The 16,391-nt window shown below is 40.4% G+C and overlaps 1 protein-coding gene across 2 annotated transcripts in view; it reads right to left on the reverse strand.

The window, feature by feature from the left end:
* LOC118916507 (amine sulfotransferase-like) overlaps positions 1–16,391 on the reverse strand; it is a 176,466-nt gene that overhangs the window by 98,467 nt on the left and 61,608 nt on the right. Inside the window, exons 4-7 of one of the 2 annotated variants that reach the window (XM_036893564.2) lie at positions 13,681–13,807; positions 12,705–12,799; positions 10,816–11,002; positions 8,644–9,051 (exon numbers count right to left, since the gene is read on the reverse strand). In XM_036893564.2, the coding sequence (XP_036749459.2) occupies positions 8,930–9,051; positions 10,816–11,002; positions 12,705–12,799; positions 13,681–13,807 (531 nt within the window). In that variant the 3' untranslated portion in view covers positions 8,644–8,929. Of the gene's footprint in view, positions 1–8,643; positions 9,052–10,815; positions 11,003–12,704; positions 12,800–13,680; positions 13,808–16,391 lie in introns of those variants that run through there. The other variant, XM_057489319.1, reaches the window with a different exon arrangement.

Below are 16,391 nucleotides of genomic sequence, written 5' to 3' on the forward strand. Positions count from 1 at the left end.
TGTGCTAAAGCCTAGATCCTGAGAGCCTCCTCTGTCTCACCCCATTTCCCTTCCCTCCCTCACACAACACCCCGCTTGATAACTCCAGTCCAGGGACTATCTTGCCAGACCAAAGTCTACACATCCACCACCAGCTTTTAATACATCGCAATCCCCTGGAGGGTAAGATTTGGGCCTCTCATCAGCTTTCTCTGGGAGCCAATAGGAAGTTGGTCCCAGTCCCCTTTCCCTTATCTTTCCCCTTCCTCTCTGTCCTCCAGTTGAGAACACCACAAGGGGACCACCTGCACTCTGACTATGGGGACGCCTTCTCTCGGTGTGCAGGACAATCCGGCCCCAGGAGTGTCCAGTTTGAAACTGGTTGCAGGGAGATGACCTAGAGGTGTGCTTCCCAAACCCTGGCCATCCTTTCTCACCCTTCCACAATGGGCAATTCTCCCTCAAAAACGTTGGGAGACACTCCCACAGCTCTATCCTACATTATCTTTCCCAATTGTGATTAAAAGGAGGCATTAAACCAAAAAATATTGGTCTTTTATTCTACTTCCATGTGGCCTCAATATAAACTCAGCAATGGGTCACACTGGCCAGCTGAGGGCACTTTCAATTTCCAAATCCCCTGATATCTTAATAACTTTCTCCAGAGGACAGGCAAATGGTCAGAGGTTCCCTAAATCCAAGCCTTCCCTCTCCTGAAGCAACCTTCCCTTTGTTCTCCACTAAACTCTGACCTCACACTGAGAGCCCACCTCTCCAGCAGCCTCAGGAGGAACACAGCCTCAGGCCAAAACTGCTTTCTCAGTGCAGTAGGGGGGATTTCTCTTCATTTTTTTCTCACAGCTGCCTGCCCAGCCCAGGCAACTTTCCTAACTAGTTTGTTAGTCTCCCAGGAACCTTAACTTCCTGTTGTCCCTGGACGAGGCTCCCAGATCTCTGGGAGGCTTGCCAGGCCAAAACACTCCCTTATGCTTTTTGCATACTCTGTGCCTTTTGCTGACTCTAAGATCTCAGGTGAGAGCCAAACAATAAAACTCTAAAGATCTCCTCAGGGAACAAAAATCCCCTACCCATACCCTGACCACATCGTGCCTTTACCCCCTTTTCTCTCCTCTGTTACCCTCCACCTTATTGTCCTCCTCTTCCCCAACAGCTTCTGCCAAATCCAAATCCCTCTACACCATCACCTCCCCCCAACTCTGGGCACCCCTCCCGCTCCTCCTCTCTGATATCCACCAGCATGTGTACCTCCTCTAACCCAACCCCCTCTCCAAACCCCCCATTCCAGCGTCAAACATGCTCTCACACTCTCACTTCCCATTCAATACCTCCCCAGAATGCTTCTAGCAGCAGGCACTGAAAGGCCCTTTGGGGTTCATGTCTCCTTTTCAATTAACTATCTGGAGCACATTGACCAAAGATGGGTCCTTCTCAGAAAACCCTGATAAATTTAACTATGAGCGCCTCAGGGAAATTACCCAGGGGGCAGATGAAAACCCAGCCCTCTTTAAGAGTCGACTTTCAGAGGCCCTGATCAAATACACAAACACCAGCCCTAACTCCGCTTAGGGCCTTATTCTCCTACACCTACACTTCATTTCCCAGTCTAACCCAGATATTCATAAAAAGCTCCAAATATTAGAAAATGGACCCCAAACAGCCCAAAAAGAGATTGTAGACCTTGCCTTTAAAGTTTTCAACAACTGGGACAAGGAACAAAAAACTAAGAAAGAAAAACAGGCTAAAGCCAAATACCATATTCTTGCCTCCCTAGATCAACCTCACGCTGACAAGTCTGCTGAAGATTCCACCCAATACCGGCCTAGCAATTGTTTTCGCTGTGGCACTCAGGGCCGCTGGGCAAAAGCTTGCTCTAATCCCAGCCCTCCGACAAAGCCATGTCCAAACAGGGAACAGAAGGGTCACTGGAGAGTGAATTGCCCTCTAGGGGTCAACCCCTCCCTTGAGTTCTCTCCCCTCAGGCAACCAGACACATCTAGAGAGGACCTGGCAGCACTCACGGCCTTGTCTTCAGTGATCGATTGAAGCGGCCCAGATTCTAAGGTCGCCTGCACTAGGACACCAGTGGATCCCCGGGTAACAGTGGTGGTGGCAGGAAGTCAGGTTTCTTTCCTGATCGACATGGGAGTCAGCCTTCCTGTACTTATTGAATATTCATGATCATCTCCCAGGCAACTACTCAAGAACACCTCCTAATGGCCTTCTTACTTCAAAATACCAGAAACACCCTTCATCACCCCCTCTCAGCAGGAAGTAGCCAAGAAAAGAATGGCAACCCATCTTCCTATACCCTTTTAGAATCAGGAATGATAGAATCTGGACTGGAGTACCACCTTCAAATAAGCCCACTCACCATCTCAGAGAGACCTACATTTCATCTTAACTAGGCTACATCATTCTCCAGAGGACACATCAGCAAGGCACAAGCCTGCCTTTTCCCTGACAATTCCCCCCAAAAAGTCTGCAAAACCTTGGCCATAAAAAAATCCTCTTGACCTGTTAGAGGCTCTCTTTCCTTTGTTCTGCTGGGCCAGGAAAAAGGTGTCCCTCAGGTTCAGCAATAAACCTGCTTGGACTGTTGAGTTTGCATAGCCCCTCTTTTTTCTTTAATTGATCTCCTCTTTCCCTTCAAAGTGAATAAAGGGATTGCAATGGAATCAGTGCTGGATATTGAATATAACGATATATGCAGAGAGAGTAAGTGTGAAACAAATTTCAGAGAAAGTTTCAAGGAAGAAGATAAATAGAAACAGGTTTTTCTAGGGAGACAAAGCAGGAGCTGTATAACCTAAAGGTCTAAAGGGACAGTATATGTAATATTGTGGTTGCATGGAACGCATGAGACGTCAGATCCCAGACATGTTAGATGTTCAGTTTCCCCACAGGTGGCTGAGAACAGTCCTTGGATGAGAAGGTCAGAAGTGGCTACACCCACTGGAGGAAGTCTTATTGTGAGGAGGGTTGCAAAGACAGATACTTGAATCTCTTTTGGTAGCTGATAAGAGACTCGACCAGAGAGTCTAGGCTTCTATAATGACCTAGAGGCAGTTTTGACCAAAGCTGGCCATGAACGTTCAGCTGGTGGCAGTCATTAAGCTTTGCCTGTGTATCTGTTCATCCTCTTCATTCTTGATAAAAGACCCCTGGTGATGTTCTGGCAGCAGTTCCAAGAATGGTCCGGTTTGAGCTGAAATCCTCATGGCACTACCACTCTCCTTCACAAAATTAGTCTAGATTGGAGACTGATGCACTTTTGGCATTGAAACAGAAAGACAAAGTCAAATAGAAGCTTCTGAGATTTATTTTCCTCCTGGGGTAAAGCTGGCAACAGAGCAAGGGAAAAATTCCTTTATGTTCCTTTCCTTCTATTTCCACTTTGGGTGTTGTCTATCCTGACTGTCCTCATAGGACATGAGACTGGTGCCATGACAACCACCTTGCAACTATGAGAGGAGGATTGATGTTACAGCAAATATGATAAAAAAGAAAATATAAAATTCTTGGAACTTTTATGACATCTTTTAGCTGCCATACCCAGCCTCAGGACAGCCTGCCTCACGATTTCAGTACACAAATAAAAGATATATGCTTCAAAACACTTATAAATGATGTATAAAGACTGTAATTAGGAGCTACATTCTTCCTAATGAAAAACAGACATTTTATTTTAAATTCTCCTACCAGGCTTACCCAACATAAGGCACACAAGATTAAATTTCACAACAAATGCATCCAAGTGTGATAAACTATATTTGGAACATTAAAAGGATGAATAATGCAGAAAATAGAATGAATAAAACATGACTGAGAGAGCAATATTCTGGTTCAAAATAATCAAGCATGTGAAGGCCCACATATACCCAGAAATCCCTCACACACATATCATTTTTTTATAGGAAATCTATGCCCATAACTATAAATAAAAATCTGGTAAATAAAATGTGGAGATGACACAGAAAAAAGTGTACTGTAACAATGCCTGTTGGATCTCTAATTCCATACTCTCATTTGAGAATTCTAGACATGAATCATCAATTCATAAGGCCAGGCTGAGTTATCACTTGGGTTAAATCAGAAATATAATTTCTTCTCACCCTTACCATGTCCTAATACATTATGAACTGAATGTTCAAGTGACTTTTATGTTCATACCAACCTCTGATATGGTCAAACCAAAGCCTTCTAGTTACTGTGGGAATATAGAAAAGGATTTAGGTAAATATAGTGAACAGGCTGAGAAATAAGCTTTATCTGTCTTATTAGGTGCAAGAATGTTTTGTATTAAAAGAAGGAAAAGAAGCTGTTGTTAGAGTCCAGTTTATTCCATGTCACATGATTAACAGGAGAATCATCCTGCTGGCACTAGAAAACTATTACATGAATTAAAGGATAATTTTTTTTCTTAGAAACATGTTTTATATAAACAGAAAAGCATTTTATCTTATTTTATTTTTATCTTTTTAAACACTTTAGGTCCTCTTTTTTTATTGTTATCATTGATATGTAATGTTTTGAAGGTTTCACATGAGCAGCATTGTTGATACTAGATTCCCCTCTATTATTATGTGCCCCCCACATTCCCCATTACAGTCACTGTCCATCAGCATAATAAGATGCTATAGAGTCACTACTTGCCTTCTATGGGCTATACACCCTTCCCTGTGCCCCCCCTACATTTTGTGTGCTAATCATAGGACTCCCTTAATCCTCTTCTCCCTCCCTTCATGCCTGTCCTCCCCAACAGCTTTCCGTTGCATGAAGGCAGGGGCAGGAGGTCAGTGAGCAGGTGCCAGCTGGGAGGAAGGAGAGGCAGCCTGCATATCACAGTGGGGAGGCTTGGGACTGTGTTGATAGCCAGGGGTATGGAGCACCTGAATTTCCAGAAAGTTCCCAACCTGCTGGGCTGACTGTGCTGGGACAATTTTGTCCACCTGTTCATTCTCCTGAGCAGCAAGCTCTCTGTAATAGCTGTCCCTTTAGTAGCCCTCTCACTGTTGGGATGTCTTTCAAAGTGCCCACGTTTCTTTTGTCCCAGAGTGCCCAGTTGTGGGTGTCTGTGCTCCACAGTGGCTGGATACTCATTCTCTCTGAGTATTCTGCCTGTCTTTGCTTTCCACCCCCTCTAATCTCCAGAGCAGCATGCAATGTCAGTTCATGCTACTGGAGCAGATCTCCAGGGATGGGTATTTAGCAGTTCTGGGCTTCTACTCCCTCCCAGATCTGTTTCTATTTCTCCCATCAGTGAGATGGGATGAGGGGAGGGCTTGGCTCCCTCAGGATCACAGATTTGTTGCTTTATTCTTTCCAATGAGAACTCCTCTTTCCTCAGATGTAGGCCGGCTATTGCAGTCTTCTTTCTGGTCACTCTTTTAGGATTAATTGTATTTGCTGCATTTTCATATTATTCATGCTGCCATTTTTTCCCCCCAAGAAAAGCATTTTAAAGAGGGACTAGGAAAGACAGAAAATGAAGAACAGTAATAGGAAAAAATCTTCTCTGAAAAAATCCTCTTACTGACCCCAAAGACACATAGGTCCCTCAGTGGACCATGCAGGCTCTAATGAGTCCCTTCAGCTCTGCACAGGGGTGCAGAACCTAAGCTTACCTCTCCTGTGCCAAACCATCATCTTTATCTCAGCAGGCCTTGCTCCTGCTCAACCAGCCACACTGACTCCTCAGAGAAGAATAAGGAACAGTACTTCGTCCCATAGAAGCCTCTGGTAGTTGCCGTATGCACTATGCACTGCCAAGTCCCAAACCTACTGTGATCTAAACAGAGCTCTCTTCTCAGCAGAGCTAGAACAAAAATCTGTGTGCTCCTGAAGTGCTATTTGGTTTACACTCCTTTCATGGTAAAATGTAAATATCCCCTTGAAATATGACTTTGTGATCCTGATGAAATCCAGAGTTTGGGTGGCAGTGAGTAGAATTTGTATGAATAGCATGATGTGGTCATGCAAGATAACCCCACAGAGGTCTTGATAAATTGTCCAATGAACCTATTCTACTCTATATCATGAGCTCTTACCCTCTGCCAAATTCACTAAGCTGAAAAGCTTCCCGAGTAAACAAGCTAATCTTATAGGAATAAAAAATATCATTAATATCTGCCCCAGCTCATATTTAATTCACATATTATGTGTGTGTACAGAACATTAAGGATCATTTGGTAAACACGAGTCCTTGTATCTCTATTGAGAATGTAAATCTTTTGTTCTAATTTTGGGGAACATCCAGTTTAGGTGAAGAGAAGGTTTCATCCCCCTGCCCCCTCCCTGTGCAGTGCCTGGAGACAACCCTTCATGCTGAGACAGGGGTTGATGGATTCTTTGTATTTTGGGGCTGCTTTCATCCATCCCTCAGTGACCCACATTGCCCAGGAAAGAGTCCTGCAGCCATGGAACTTGTCTGATGTCAACAAAATGGTGATAATATCAAACAAATATCAATGATGCTTGATATTTCTGTAAAAAAAATAATAGTACTCCTCCAAAGGATGATACATAAAGGAAAGAAGTCACATTCAGTCCCTTACTATGATTCTTCCTGTTTCTAACTATGTTTTGGGAATTAATTCCTATCTTAACATTTGTTGGTTTATGTCAAAGTGACAGTGGTAGGAAAAGAAAACATGTAAAGAAGGAGAAAGCAGTCAACTATGTTAGATGCCAGGAATAGGCCAAATATGATAATACAAAATTAACTCCTTTGTTTATAAAATATAAGAGATATGCGATATTGACTTGAGGCACCAGTGAAAGTTGGAGGCAGAGCCAAATTGAGTAAGTTGAGCTCAAAGAAAAGAAAAACAGCAGCTTAATGTCGATATGGAGAAAGAAGAGTTCGGTCTCCTTCAAAACATGTAACATGACAACTTGATTATGTGCCAAAGAGAATGATCAGGAAACCAGAAACTGATGAGGAATTGAAAAGGAGGAAATTATTGCTCATTCCAAATCTTTGAGGAAAGAACAAGTTTCCTAAAGCACCCTTCTGACATTTTGGACCTATTTGTTCTCTGTGGAAGGGGCTGCCCTGAGCACTGGAGCATATCTAACAGCATCCCTGGCCTCATCTCCCTCCACACATGCAGCACCACCACATCCTCAGCCATAAATGCTCCAGATGTTTCCAAGTATCCTGTGGAGTAGAGACAAAATCACCCTCATTTGAGGCACACTGGGGTTGACAAAAACAGACCCTGATGACGAATGGAGGAGCTGATCTCTAATAGGAGTGAACAAAGTCTACACACTGCACTTTTCCTTTTAAGGAGGGAAGCAACTGAGGGAACACCAGTGGGGATAACTTTCTGAATTGGAGGTCACTCACTGAGGCCACTGGAGGCACAGGGCAAAATGTAGTTGAGGTTTCTAAGGAGAAAAGTTTCATAGAATCATTTTATAATTAACAGAAAGGAGGGAAAACAAATGTTTCTGTCCATACAATGGTCACCTCCTCCGTATACTCCTGGGAAGTTATGAGTTCAGAAAGGTTGGACTGGTGTACCAGGAGGAGTCACGGGGATTAGGGAATCCTCTCCGATTGCAAGAATCAGGGCCCTTTTTCTCATTTTTCAAGGCATCAGTGATGAAAGAATATAAAAGCAGTGAGGCAGCCAGCCACCCTAAATGGGTACCAATGGACCAAGATCTTCCCATTGGTCTGCAGAAGCTGAAGGGTGGTGATGGCAGCCTCCACCCTGCTACTGGCCTCAGACCAACTGCACTGCGTCCCATTCAGCCAGACTTAGGTCCAGAAACCCCAATGAAGAATGAGCAGGCAAAAATCCATGAGTAGCAATAATCAGTAAGAAAATGTAACCGATTAAATTTCCTACTATCAGTAAGTACAAGTATTAGTACTTACTGATAGTAGGAAATTTAATGCATATATACATATGCACATATCTTTAGGAGTAAGTGTAAAACAAATGAGTAAAGTTTTTATAAGTAGAATGTATCTTAATCAAATGATCTGAATAAAACCCACAAATAAATGGTGGTGAAACAATTTCTCAATGGGAATATTTAATTGATAATGGTTTCATTTTGAAATTACCTTTAAATGTAAAGTAAAATTTAACATAGTACCAGAATGTTCTTTAGTAAAGTTTATGATGTTATTTTAGAAATATATATGTCATCATGTTGAAAGAGAAAACCATATTAGGAGAAAAACATGACATTTTACACACCTCAACTCATATGCATATAATTATTTAGAACATGATAATGTCCATTTTAATCAGTAAGAAAATGATGGACTATTCAATAAACAATTTGAGTCACTTTTTTATCTATTAGAAAAAATTACTTTTTACAACATAAGTATATTATCTAGATCTTTTGAATATATGTTATATGACTACATGAAAATATTTGGGGTGGCAACCTTAGTAAGTTAAACATAAAGCCTAAAGAGTTAAAATGAAAGTTTCACTTACATGGTTATGTGAGTATTAAGCTCTTTAACATGAAAAAAGACAATAAGGAGTATTTTACAATAGTCAATCAAACCTTCCATTATGATAGTAAATTGATCATGTTATGAATTCTTCTTTTACTCAAGAACTCAGGAATTGCTCAAAAGCAAAATAAAAATTTCCTTTTGTTTTAGTATAATTTAGTATAAATTCTTTTATTATTAAAATATTTTAGTATATTTTACTATATTTAGTATAATCCTATACTAACAAAATAAGGAGAATCCTCTCTTCATCAGAAATTGATGAACCCATGAATTGGAAAACAGGCCACATATGCTAAAGGATATAGAATTACCACATTACTGTATATTAATCATTAAGGTTTTTAGTTGTGATCCAAGAATAGTCAAAGATTAAAGTGCATCATTAAATGTTTCTTTCTGAATGTGTGTTCTTAAAATATTTGGCTTGAGCTTAGAATTCTATTCTTCATTTATATCCCAGATGAACTTCAAGGGTAAGTCCTTCATCTCCCTTTGGAAAATCTTGTCAAATCTTTCATTTTGGGCAACAGTCATGTGGTTTTTCCAGTCTCCAATGGTACCTGGGGGGAGATACAAAACAATTTCATCACTGAAGTGTCTGGGCTGGGGGTGCTGATATGAGACCTTAGCACTGGGGGAAACATGACTTTTCCCACTTGTATTTTTCTCTCACCGCTAACTTCCCAGTTCCTCCTCCCCATGGTCCTGTCTTCACTCTCTCACTTTATGGAAAGCTGGTAAACAAACTTGTCATTTTATATTATAACTTGATACAATTACTCCACTTTCTAAGCTGTAACCCAACTGGATAAAAAAGGAAATCACTGCAGCTTAATCACTCTTTAATTCTACACTAGTACCGCTTGTTGTATTTTACAGAAGTCTTATAAAAATCCCACATCATCAAATACCACTGAATTAATGTTTCCTGATGAGGACCTAGATGTTCTGAGAGATGAGAAATACAGCCAAAAGTCTTAGGGTTTATAAAGAGAGGGCTGAAATCAGTCCATATTAACTCAATTTAGGTATGACACAGCCTGATACTCAATTTACAGACATTCAGAAGTGTGATGACTAATAGAAGCTGAGAGGAGAGGCAAGAGAAGACATACTGACTTCTAAAATACACTGAATGGAATGAAAATTAAAACATGAAACAAACTAAAATCTCAAACAAATCTTAATGCAGCTGTGGTCATACCAAAGCAAATGACATCCAAAAAGCTAACTTCAATGAGCAAAATGTGTGTGCATCTATCTTCATAGTAAATACATGGGAATATGTTTCACTTCTACAAAGATATTTTGCTCACACAGATTTTCCATAGTTGCCAATTCAGTCTCTTTTGTTCAGTTTTGTTAAAGATATAGGTGCACAGAAAGTTTTCTTTTTAAAGAAAATCCAAATGCAAGTACAGCAGTAATGACAGATGAGAATGGTCTTAGCATCTAGAACACAACAGTCTGTGCTGGGCTAAAGGGAAAGAGAGCACCTACTCTTCAGGTTGCTCCCTGTTACCACTGCTTCAATTTGTTTAAGAGAATGGGGAGGATACCTAAGAGATGAAGGATTACAAAAAAATCTTTAAAAAACTGAAGACAGTACTTAATGCTAATTGACGTAGAGAAATAGAACTCTATAATTAAGGGAAAATCTATATCTATAATTCTGTATTACACAATACACTCATCCTCAGGTAAAATATCATGAGGTATAATTTGAAAAGATTGTATGGAATGAAAACAATTCAATATGTTCAACTCTTATCAGTTGTATAATGATTTAATTTTATCTAAAATATCACTTACCATAAGGCCAGATAAAAGAGATAATACTCTACATTGTTGTAATATGAGATCCTGATTTGATATAAGATACATAATGGTCACTCTTCAAAACAAAGAATAGCAAGTGTGTGCTGTTAATTGTCACCACAAGAAAAACTTGTGGAGATGTGAAGGCAGCCAGTGAGGGCCAACAGACTGTCATTCACTTATCATCACAACTGTGGCCATGTTAATGAAGGGAAAGAGTCTAAAAATGAATGAACATCCATTTTGTTGCCAGCACTGTGCTAGGCACTGGTAGAATTTTAGGGGTACATGTAAAGACCTGGTGATTGTAGGTTACACCTAAGATACCTTCAGGGACCAAAAAATATAGTATCATTAAGAGCATGGAGCAAAAAACAGAAAAATCAACTGTGTGGAGGAGAGAAGGGGACAAGGAGTGCTCCATTTTCTGAAACTCTGGAAGAAGTCCAGAAGCTGCACTTTGGATGATTTGCATGACAAAACAAAAATTTCATGCTGAACTTCACCTTTGCGAAGAAAATGGCCATCTGTTCTTCTAATTTCAGGTAGCCTCTTTAGCAGATTTTCATTATTTGCACGTTTATCAGACTTCATGTTTTCAAACATGGCTTGACTCACAACAGCATCTATGTCTTCTTTATTCAATTCTTTCCCCAGAAATGTACAGACTTTTAATATAGAACTTCTCAGATCCTGAGGTAAAATAGAGACTGATACATTAAGCCAATCATAACAAAGAAGCATAACACAAATGCCATGTTGAAATGACATCACAGAATGAAAAATGTATTTAGTTAGGCTTTACCCTAATTATGGTTTATTTCTAGATAACTCACATTTCATTTTATCTGTGTTCAACAGGTAAACCTCATGAGAGTAGCTACTATATATCAGACATGGCCCTAGGTGATGGTGCAAGTGAATACAGGGATAGCAATGGAATCAAAGCTGGCACTGAGAATACCAACACATGGGGAGAGAGTGAGTGTGCAACCAATATCAGAGAAAAATTCAAGGAGCAAGAGAAATATGTTCTAGGTCTTAAATGGAAACAGGTTTTCCTAGGGAGGCAAAGTAGGAAACATATATACTAAAGGGCCAGTATATACAATACTGTGGTTGCATGGAATGCATGAGATGTCAGTTCACAGAAATGTTAGACATTCAGTTTCCCTGCAGGTAGCTGGGAGCAGGCCTTGGATGGAAAGTCACATGTGGCTGGAGGAACTGGAGGAAATCCTATTGTGAGGAGGGTTGCAAAGGCAGCCATGTACTTGAATTTCTCTTGGTAGCTGACAGAGACTCAACCAGAGAGTCTAGGTTTCTATCATGACCTAGGGGGAGATTTTGACCAAAGCTGGCCATGAACATTCAGGAGGTGGCAGCCATTAGTCTTTGCTTTTTTATCTGCTCATCCTCTCCTTTCTGCTAAAAGACCTCCAGTGCTGTCCTGGCAGCAGTTCCAGGAATGATCCAGTTTGAGCAGATATTCATGGCACTACCACTCTCCTTTACAAAGATTAGTCTTGACTGGTGACTGATGCACTTTTGGCATTGAAACAGAAAGACTAAGTCACACAGAGGCTTCTGAGATTGAATTTCCTCCTGGGTTAAAGCCGGCAACAGAGCAAGGGAAAAAGTCTTTATGGTCCTGTTCTGTCTATTTCCACTGTGGGTGCTGTCTATCCTATGGGTCATGTCTATCAAATATCACAGGACATGAGATTTGAGCCATGACAACCATCTTGCAACTATGAGAGGAGGATCGATGCCAAAGGAAATATGATAAAAAAAGATAATAGAAAATTCTTGGAACAGTCACAATATCCTTCAGGGGCCATTCCCAGCCTCAGGATAGCCAGCCTCTCAATTTCAGACAACAAACAACAGATATGATTATTTCTTCAAACTACTTGTAATTGACTGTTGTTAGGAGCTGCATTCCTCTTTATGACACAGACATTGTATTTTCAATTCTCCTATCAGGATTACTCAACATAGGGCACATGAGATTAGATTTCACAACAAACGCATCCCAGTGTGATAAAATAATACCAGAATGTTAAAAGGATGAATAATACAGGAAATAGAATGTATAAAGCATGACTGAGAAAGAAATAGACAGGTTCAAAATAATCAAGCATATGAAGGCATGCATATACCCAGAGATCACTCACACACACTGTTTTTTTTTAAAACAAATTTAAGTCCATAAATTGAAATGAAAACTTGGTAAATAGAATATGGAGATGACATAGGAAAAAGTGTATGTAACACTAAATCTTGGATCTCTAATTCAATATTGGCCTTGAGAATTATAGACATGAAATCATTAGTTCATTAGGCCAGGCTCAGTTACAACTTAGGTTAAAATAGAACTATAATCTCTTCTCACCTTTATCATGTCCTCATACATTATAAACTGAATATTGAAGTGACATTTGTGCTCATACCAACCTTTGATATGGTCATACCAAAGGCTTCCAGTCACTGTGGGAAGACAGAGAATGAATAGATAAATTTATTGAGTAGGGAAACAAATAAGCTATCACCTTCCAATGAGGTGCAGGAAGGTTTAGTAACAATAGGAGGAAAAGGAACTCTGTTGGTAGAGTTCAGTTTGTTCCCAGCCACATGATTAACAGGAGAATCATCCAGATGTCACCAGAAAACTATAACATGTATTAAAGGAGAATTTTTAAAGACATTTTATATGAAAAGAAAAGCATTTTAAAGTTGGATTCAGAAGGAAAAATACAACAACATTCATAGGAACAAATCCTTCCTGACCCACTCCTCCCACTGACCCCAAAAGCACATAGAGCTGCTCCCCTCTGTAAAATATGTAGGCACCCTAAGGACTCCCTTCAGCTCTGCACAGTGGTGCACAGCCTAAGCTTGCTTCTCCTGTGCCAGACCATCATCTCTATCACAGCAGGCCTCTCTCCTGCTCAACCAGCCACAGTGACTCCTCAGAACACAATGAAGAACAGAACTTTGTCCCAAAGAAGCCTCTGGCAGTTACCACATGCACAAGTTTGGCCAAAACCCCTATGATACTGTACTCTAAATGGAACCTTATTCTCAGCCTAGCTAGAACAGAAACCTCTGAATTCCTAATCTGTTCACACTCCTATCATGATCAAATGTTAATATTTACTTATGGTATGGCTTTTTGATCTTGACAATATACTGAGTTTGTGTGACAGTGAGTAGAAATTTTATCCAAGATAACCCCACAAACAGCTTGATACATTGTCCACTGATCCCAGTCTACTCCATTTCATGAGTTTCTTTACCTTTGCAAAATTCACTAACCTTAAAAACTTCCCACAGGTATGAACTTACTGCTAGTTTATAAGCTCAGTTACCTTTTCCTTCCAAAAAGAGTTTCATAAATTCCTCCATATTGGTGGATGGTTTCAATATTCTCATCATGTTTGAAAAATGAAAAAATGAGCACATAACGTCTTTAGGGTTCCTGTACACATAAATAATCTGCAGGAAAAAGAGGAAATAATTGTGTTGCTTTCATTCCATCATCATTTCCCCTGAAGGCCCTTCAGTTGGATGGGACCCACTAATGTTAGTATCGACAACCTCCCAACCATGTTGTACACGCCCAGCTGTCACCTTCGTATTCCTGTTTCTCATTCCTTCAATGCCTCTCCCTCCCTGCTTTGCCTAGACTGTCAGTCACTGTTCAAGACCCATCTCTGGATTTAAGTCTTCTTAACTTCCCAGGTGGAGAGAGCAACATCATTCATTTCCCCTGCAATAAGCAGCTAATGCAGGTGACAATTTTAGAAAAACTATAAAATTCTATGAGAACTGAAACACCTCACTAACATATATCAATACACAAATAAATCTCAAATTCTGTTTTTCTTATTCTTCAGTGTACACTTACCATCTTTCTTACTGATAAAAGAAAACAGAACTCCTTGGCTCACACAGGTTACTTGTCAAGCACTTTTTTGAAATGGAAGGAATAGATGGTTCATGTAAAATACTGTTTATGATAAACAACTAGAAGAAATAATTCCTTAACAATAAGCAAGCTAATCTTACAGGAATACAAAATATCATTAAAATCTGCCCAGCTCATGTTTAAGATCCTTATTCTCTGTGTGTATAGAACATTCAGGCTCACTCAGTTAACCCCAGGCCTTGCATCTCTATTGAGGATTCACTTGTATATCTGTTCTTTCTCCTCTTGGCAAACATCCAGTTCAGGTAAAGAGAAGGTTTCATCCACATGTGCCCTCCCTGTGCAGTGCCCCATGACAACGATTCATGAGAGGAGATGAGCTGATAGATTCTTGGTATTTCTGGGCTCTTCTCACCCCTACGTGACCCACACTGCCCAGGAAATCATGACCTGCAGTGACTCATCATCTCAATATTTTCAAACAGTTAAAGATTTACCACATTTCTACACTGACATACAAAGGTAGGAAGAGAAAAGATATAAAGAAGTAGAAAAAGATCAACTAAGTCTGATGCCATGGATATGCCAAATAAGATGACACAAAATTGATTCTTGGGCTTATAAAATATAATAAACATATGATATTGATTTTGAGGCATAAATTGAAAGTTGGAGGCAGAAGTCAAATGGACTTAGATTAGCTCAAAGAACATAAAAACAGCAGCCAAAAATTAGTATGGATAACATGGAGTTCTGTCTCTTTCAGAAAGTGTAACAAGACACCTTATGTGCCAAAGTGAATGATCAGGAAAGAAGAAGAAATTGATGATGAATTGGAAAAAGGAAATTATTGCTCGTGCCAAATCTTTGAGGGTGGAGGAAGGCTCCCAAAAGTGGCCTCCCAAAGTGGCCCGACATTTTGGAACAATTAACTGTCTGATGCGCGTCTGCCCTGTCTAATGTCACATATTTAATAGCATCCGTGGTCTCGTTTCACACCAAACCCGCAGTACCACTACAACCCCAGCCAAAAAATACTACCAGACAAATCCAAATATCCAGCGGATACAAAATCACGCTCATTAGGGGCACACTGGGAATGACAAAAACAGACTCTGACTGCAAACAGAGGGGCTGACTCTAATGATCTCTAATGTAGAAGACACGGTCTACACACTGCACTTTTTCTCTTAAGGAGGGAAGGTGGTAAGAGGACACAGTGGGGGTAAACTTTCTGAATGGGAGGTCATTACCTGGGGCCGGTTAAAGCACAGAGCAGAATGCTGGTGAGGTTTCCAAAGAGGAAAGAAAGTGTCACACTTTCACTTTGTAAACCAAGAATGCAAAATATTTAAAGTAGTAGAATTTGAGAAATTCGACCATCAGATTGAAGACCAGGTACAAATTTGAAGTGTTTATGTTTTATGCTATTAACTCAGGTCTCTAAGCAAGTTTGGAATGCATTCTAATTGTGTTGCAACAGGTTTCCCCAGCTGATTATAACAGAGACAAAAGGAGCAAGTGGCTTTAGAAAGAAGGGAGCATAGTGCTAAAATACAGTGAAGAAGTAGGGCTCTCTTTGCCAGAAGACTGGAGGGGATGGATCCTGAATGATGCTGACACAGGCTGGAATGGGAATGCCAGAGAGGAACAGGCAGACTAGGAAGCACTTCTGAACAAGGGGCTTGAAGTCATGATTTAATTCGTGAAATCATGGGTGAGTCCTTCAATCAAGTACAATACTTGAGGGTCACTGTTTTTAACCTTGTGAACTCAGCCTCCTACATCCTCTAACTTCTCATGGTTTTACACTAAGGTCAGAAAAATAGATAACAAATTAATATATACACATGTGAAATAAGAAAGCAATGAGGGCCATAAGTATTTGGTGGTTTATAAGAGGGCTAGAAGGGTAGCTGAGGTTGGTGGAGGAAAGATCACTGGTGTTGGCAATTTCACACTGAGGTTGGCAGGACTGGGTATAGAAGGAGGCCAGGGCAGGGCCAGGTGTGCAAATCTGAAGGAGGAACATCATGCATTTGCTCCACTCTGAAAGTGACGTCCTCCTTGGACTTTGGGCCCTGGTGCCTGGCTGGCCTCTTCTTGTCTCGGCCTGCTGGAAGACCATTCACGTGAATTTTGAAATTATCC

Source organism: Manis pentadactyla, chromosome 12 (assembly GCF_030020395.1).
Source record: "Manis pentadactyla isolate mManPen7 chromosome 12, mManPen7.hap1, whole genome shotgun sequence".
Classification (NCBI taxonomy): Eukaryota; Metazoa; Chordata; class Mammalia; order Pholidota; family Manidae; genus Manis; species Manis pentadactyla.